Genomic DNA, 6945 nt, shown 5'->3' on the forward strand with positions numbered 1-6945 from the left:
TTCTTTAAATGAATTAATTATCTTTCAATAATCCATTCACTAATCTTTCAACAATAATTTGTTTAACTCTTCAACAAATTTCTTCTTCCATCTTTGCCCCGTTTTCTAAACTTATAACAACAATATGCAACTAAAATTTCTGCCTATTTAAATATGCCTTTTTAAATATTTTATGATTGTGAAAACTGTCTATATGATTACTGTACTCTCAGATTGCTTTTATTATTAGATATTTAATAAGACGTACTTATCTATAAATAACGGCTATCATTTATTTGTAACTTTTATAAGAAGAAATTGAGGCTTATTAAAGGTATTATTTTAAATCGCTGTAGCCTATGTCGTGAGCGTGCATGTTTTGCGAAAATTATATAAATGAGACGTTCTTTTTTAATACTATTGTTATGATGCAGTGATTTGTTAATAAATATTCCATAGCCACATTAGCACAAACGTATACATATACATTCAAGTCGAATATTAATATTATAAGTCAAATACAGATACGTTGTACAATATTTCTATCATTTGTATATGTAAATGTATGTCGGATACTTTACTCGATTTCATAGAAAACTTAAGGACGGTTCATTCCGTTCTTATTTTAAGACTCTTAAGTAATGTCTTAAGATGCTAATATTTCTGATTGGTTCATGACATCTTAAGATTATACTTAAGACTATGTAAGATCCGATTGTGAATACCGGCCTAAGCTTTAAGATATTAATTGATTTAGTTTATTAGCGATAAGTATTTACATGTAGATATTATTTACAGATCCAACAGAATCCGACAGGGATGAAGACAGTCTGTATTTCGCGTTCGACACACACAAGTCTTATAATTTTAACGCCGAAGAGGACGATCAAAAAGTAGCGCAACGTTAGTTAATTATTAGATTAATTGTTATGTAAAGCTATCTATATAAAACAGTAGAAGACATTACTTGATTGCCGATTACATTTTATGTAATCTAAACTTGTAAATAATTTTTATATGTTATCAGCATCGATGATTACGTACGAATATTTTTTCTCTTTCTCTCCCTCTCTCTCTCTCTCTCTCTCTCTCTCTCTCTCTCTCCTTCTCTCTCTAATTAATTAATTAATTAGCTTAATTTCACTAATGTTCACATAAAATCGGTAAACATGACTCCTGTGTAAGTCGTTTAGGTATCGATAATATCTATGATGTTTTTGCACTCTTGTGGATACGTAAGCAAAGTACAAGTAGTTTGAATTATCTTATCAGATGGAAGATTGTTAACATGAAATCATTTAAATGTCTATGACAACGTATTCGTTCTGACTGAAACAACATAATTATTATTTTAATATTTAGTAAAATTATGTTAATACAGTAGAGCATATATCAGTATATACATATAATATAATTTTTATTTAGTCAAATCAACAATTTTATTTTTTAAAATTTAATTGCGTGTGACCATGGGTATATTTATATGTATATTTTTAAAATAATTCAGTAATTTTTTTGTAGATTTAACATCAAAAAATGTTCAATCTTTAATTTTTATCATCTATTGCCTGTGTATGTTTTAGTTTTTTTATGTATAATAATGATGATTCTTCTTTTGTGAGTTTATTTCTAAAATGATCATTTACTTCGGAAAATCTTGTTCTACTTTTTCTGAAACTCAATTTTACGCGATGCATATTTCTGTCTGTGTACGCGTTAAATGGACCTGCAGTATCTCTGATCTCCCCGACGACGCTATCGCGTTGCTCTTCTGGGGCCAGTCACTCTCAAGTAGAATTTTAACTTGGTCGATTCGGTACTCTCGGTCAGTCGGTGTCTTTGGGCCGCAAACGACGCATCGTTCGGCACACATGTATGCCGATTTTTATCGTCGCAATTTTAATCCGCTCGCGATTTTAATGACCGCAAACAACGTCGAAAAAAGAAAGACAAATTCTACTTCAGTGTTAATTGTGGAATCTCATGAAACTAATTATTTCGAGTGCATGTGTTATGTAGGAGCGAATTTTCATTAACTTTCAAACATTTTTAAACATATTTAAATAATGTGGTGTGATAAGACAAATTAATGTTAAAAGAATGTTAATTAATTCTTTTAATTAACATAAATGCGGTTAAAGATTTTTTAAAATGTGAAATTTTTGGTAATATCTATTATTTGATAATATTTTGCTGTAAAAAATTAAAATTCTAAAGAGATTAATAAAAACAGCTTTAATTTTGTCTCTGTTTTGTCATAAAAATGGATACACATTTGATACAATTTTTATATTACTTTTAAACAAAAATTGTTTTAATAATTCACTATTAAAAAAATTGTGCGATTATTTTTGGATAATCTTGATCTTTGGAACAAAAATAATCTATTGAGCAACTTATCTAAATCTAAAGCAACTGACTTAGCATTTCAAAAATTGAAATAATTGATACAATAATATTTTGATTATTTACGTTAATTAAAATTCTGTCATTAGTATATGTTAATTTGAAGTAAAATAAATAATTTCTGAATCTCTCACGTTTTAATTTAAATACGTTTATAATATCTTGGACTTAACATACAATATATTTGCATTTATATTTCAAGCAGTCAATCTTTTTGTGCTATTTATAAATTGCAAAAATAAATTTATTTTTTTTTATAAATATGTAAATTAAGTAAATTTAACATTTTTCTACATATTCATATAATATATTCGAAAATAATAAATTTTATTACATTTTTATTCAAATAAGACGATTTCTATTTTTTTATGATAAATAAAGAAAAATACATGTAATGCATTAATAAACAAAAATATAAATGTTTAAAACTAAAATATCAATACCTATGTGAGAAATAATTTGTTGTATATTAATGCTATAGATATTTTTAATTTATTATTAAAAATTAATATACTGTTTCTAATAACAATATAATTAAAATGTTCTCTTAATAACAAATATTAAAAATTAAATAATTAAAAAATTAATTTTAACTCTAAAAATGTAAAAATTTGTGTTATTATTGCGGATTTCAGTGAACTTTTTAAAAGAAATTCTTTGACAAATGTTTAATGTAGATAATAATGTGTAATAATATAACACTGTCAGTGTAATGAAAGTAGACGCAAAGAAATATAATTTCAAACAGTACGAAATTACGTAGCTCTGCTTAACTCAATGATCACAAGGCCGAAAACATAATTCATATGGCATCGCCGCCGAATGAGTATTTCTTCCCAAGCGAAGACGAAGACAGCTTGGAGGATGAATTATTTACAGGTCATTTATTTGGTGCGTAAATGATTGTATCCAATATTTTAAATTCTCCATCTTAATTCCATTAAATACATTGTACTGCACGCATTACGTAATTATTTTGTAAGTACATCCTGTAAGTAGAACAATCTCTCAAAAAATTGGAGCAACGATTAATCTTCTCAATTAAATTCAATTGACTTTTAATTGCAATAAATGCTACTGTGACTCTTAAATCCCATAAGATACGCCTATATAATAGGTGAATGTACCTTTAACAGGCTTTGTTATCATAATTACTGATGGATTAACAACTAAAATACGTTAATTGATAGATCGAACGTGGTTAGGAAAATGTCCGATACAAGTACATACATAAATCAATATACATGAATAGCTAGTTTTATTACATGTGGCTTTAGTGACGATAGATCTTCAATTACGATGCTATAGTTACGCTTAGCAACTACCTGTTGCTAAAAATTTTTGATTGTTCAAAAGAATACCCATCTGAGTTTCGAGTTTTGATTATAATCAAACTAAATATTTGATGCGATTGTTTCAGGTAAGACAGATGCGTTTGACATTGTGGCTGAAAAGAATGAAAAAACACCCTTCGAGGACAGCACGCACAATGAGAACGGCGATTACTTGACTGTCGTAAGTTACTTTCCCGTTACTGAATATTATTTAATTGGTATAAATTGTTTAAATGTCATTTTTTATTTTATATAAATTACTTGATAAAACATCAAGCAATTAATCGAGTAATTTATTTATATTATTCTCCGATATATTATTCCATAATCGGTATGTTTACAACATGCAACAGTTCCGTTACGTTTCTTTTAAAATAAATAATACTTTAAATCATAGAATTATTAAATTAATTTAATTATATTAATATAATAAACTTCGAATTCTCTACTTTATTGATCGAGCGATACAACATAAAATACAATGATATTTTATTGAATTTTCCATTAAATATATCGAGACTAATATCGCATAAAGACGATGCACTTGACGATAAGTGACGTGGCTTGTGACGTAGGCACACGTTATCACATTTCTATTAATCAGAGGCCTGCTATCTAGACTTTTTCCCATTCGTAATCAAAGATAAGGATCGCCTAGGTATTGTTCTACTTTATATTTTTAAATATGGATAAGAGACTGATTTTTGATATATCACCGCCGATTGTTTACCGATTTCTTTTTAATTTCAGTGATATCGCTAATATTTTAATAAAGCCATGATTAATTACTTAGCAGCTTAGTAATAAAAGTGTCAGCAAATATACTTTTAACATTGAATTCACATATATAAAAAACTCGAAATGTTGATTTCAATTTGCTATATTTTTGATTAAAAAATGTATCTCTCTTTTGTTCCTATATCTCCACTGTTATTCTCTTTTGGTTTTCTCTTGGCTTTTACGTAAAAGAGTATACAATCAATTAAAAATAAATTTACCTGTAATATTAAAATGTAAAAATTATCTATAATATTACATTCAAGAAATATTATAAAGTATCGGCGTAATTGTCCAGGTTTTATAAAGAATGCTTAATGAAGAGGAGACAGAAAATGAAAACTATCAAACAAAAGGAAAGTTCATGAAAAAAAGCCATACGGAAGTGTGGACATAAATAGCTCGAAAAGGGAGAGACAGCGCAAATCCCTCTCGCAGGGAATATTCAATCGTTAAGGGAACGCAGCGAAAAGAAAAAAAAAAGAGATAAAGAAAAAAGCGGAGAAATAATCTAGCGAAGAGTAGTTCGTCGGCGTCAGCCCTCTCCGTTCTCACAGGACTTTGCCGGGAAACCCGCAATCAAGGTCCCTCCTCCCCGCGATAAAAGCTTCGCGGACAGAGATTCTAAATATACGTGCGTTTTTCTGCGTATCGCTGTGATGCGGTTTCCCACCGAGACCAACCCTTTCAATAATTCGCGCGACGTTTATAAAGTTTTCGCGCGAGGGTAACGACAGGGTAATGCTCGATCGGCTTGATAGTCATCCGTTCCTCGATGGTCGATTAAATATGAAAATTGTTCGGACGCTCTTCAACCTCACGGGCATAAACGTCGGCTGAATAATTGATTCGCGGCGCGCAATCGCGGTGAAGACGAATTCTCATTTGGCCGCTTCTCCTCGACGAGTCAAGATCTCATCGCTCGGAACGACTATAGACAGGTCTATAGACTGTCTATAGACTGTCTCTAGACGAGCGCGAGCGGCCAGATGAAGAACGACAGTCGAGACTGACAAGTTACTCGTTTAAAGTATGCGGATATGCAGCACGCGATTGCCGTGCGCGTTTCGGGCTAATCAGAAAATGTCAGGTAAGAAAAAGATGCTAATTGGTTACGCACTACACGTGTTTAAGTAAAATCAAAGTGGGAAAATCGATTGCACGACGCACCACGTCAGCTCGGAACCCCTGAAGAGTGTAAAGTTACCCTACAATAAACTTTCTATTATTTCCCTATAAACGATAGCAATTTTCGATCTTCAAAGCGACCAATGCGAGAGTTACAGTTCGTCTGTGTGCGATTAGAAGAAGTGTCTAGTTAATCAGAAGTTTGGAACGTGTTCGAACGCGATGTCACTGTTTTGTCTTATTCACTTCGCTGTTGTTCCCCTCGGTTAATCGTTGTCTCTCGAACGTGCTCGTACTTATGTACTCTCTATAGCTCGAGCGATAATTCAGAGCTGAACGCAATTGTCGGAGTTGTCACGCACAGCAATTATTCTGATTGAATTATCGGTGGGAGCAGTGTTTCGTGAAAAGTTACGATGTTTGATACTGTAGGCTAAAAGTGAGCACGTTGCACTAAGTTAAACACTAAACTCTCAGTTTGCGTATATGTTTATCAACTTGTTGATGGAACAAATTGAATTTTCGCACCGCTTCCGTGCAAAATTTTTGGCTTATTGTCGTATGTGTGCGTGCTGGTTTCTTCTATTTTTATATAGAAATAAATGTAAGATAAAATAATAATTGTCACTGTTGTTTATTCATCGTTACTTTTTCTAGGAGATGTTGATTAATATTGCGAAGTGACTCGCGACGAATCGATAGCAGGATAACCGTTGTTCTGTTGCAAGAGGCTTTTTTCTTAGTCGCAGAACTTTCCCTACCTGAAAACGAACTTTTCTACCCTTTCTATGGTTTACGTTCGCCGAACAATTAAAAAAATGTATATAAACCCTACGTTTCGTCCCAATGTACAGTTTTCTTTTTTTAAATTAGCAGTTGTCTTTTCAGGGTGCAAAAGAAATCGAATATGCGATATTTTCAACTGACCATAAATTTCTCTCCTTAATTCCGTATTTGATCACGACAATGTTCGCAAACGATCAGCTATGATGACTCAAATGGTATTTGAATAGCAAGTCACCAGTAATTGTTAACGTGACAAAATTTAATTTATTTCATAAATTTACGATGTTTGCAATAAATTTGAATGTTATTTAAAAATAAAATTCAAATTTAACTAAGCAAATTTTATTAAAGATGAATATTTCATATTATTAAGAAGGCATAAAAAAATTTTGGAAAATAATAGAACTAATAATTTTTTTCAGAATGAAATTATGTTACATTTTAAAATATATTGTTGTGTACACACACACACACACACACACACACACACACACACACACACACACACACACACACACACACACACACACACACA

The 6945-nt window shown here is 30.9% G+C and overlaps 1 protein-coding gene across 5 annotated transcripts in view; it reads left to right on the forward strand.

The window, feature by feature from the left end:
• The window catches only part of LOC108752531 (high affinity cAMP-specific and IBMX-insensitive 3',5'-cyclic phosphodiesterase 8A-like), a 19885-nt gene that overhangs the window by 5370 nt on the left and 7570 nt on the right, over positions 1–6945 (forward strand). For 3 of the 5 annotated variants that reach the window (XM_018493379.1, XM_018493378.1, XM_018493380.1), the window contains 2 exons: positions 778–882; positions 3806–3900. In XM_018493379.1, the coding sequence (XP_018348881.1) occupies positions 778–882; positions 3806–3900 (200 nt within the window). Of the gene's footprint in view, positions 1–777; positions 883–3087; positions 3277–3805; positions 3901–6945 lie in introns of those variants that run through there. The other 2 variants (XM_018493383.1, XM_018493381.1) reach the window with 2 other exon arrangements.

This window comes from Trachymyrmex septentrionalis, unplaced genomic scaffold (assembly GCF_001594115.1).
Source record: "Trachymyrmex septentrionalis isolate Tsep2-gDNA-1 unplaced genomic scaffold, Tsep1.0 scaffold60, whole genome shotgun sequence".
NCBI lineage: Eukaryota > Metazoa > Arthropoda > Insecta > Hymenoptera > Formicidae > Trachymyrmex > Trachymyrmex septentrionalis.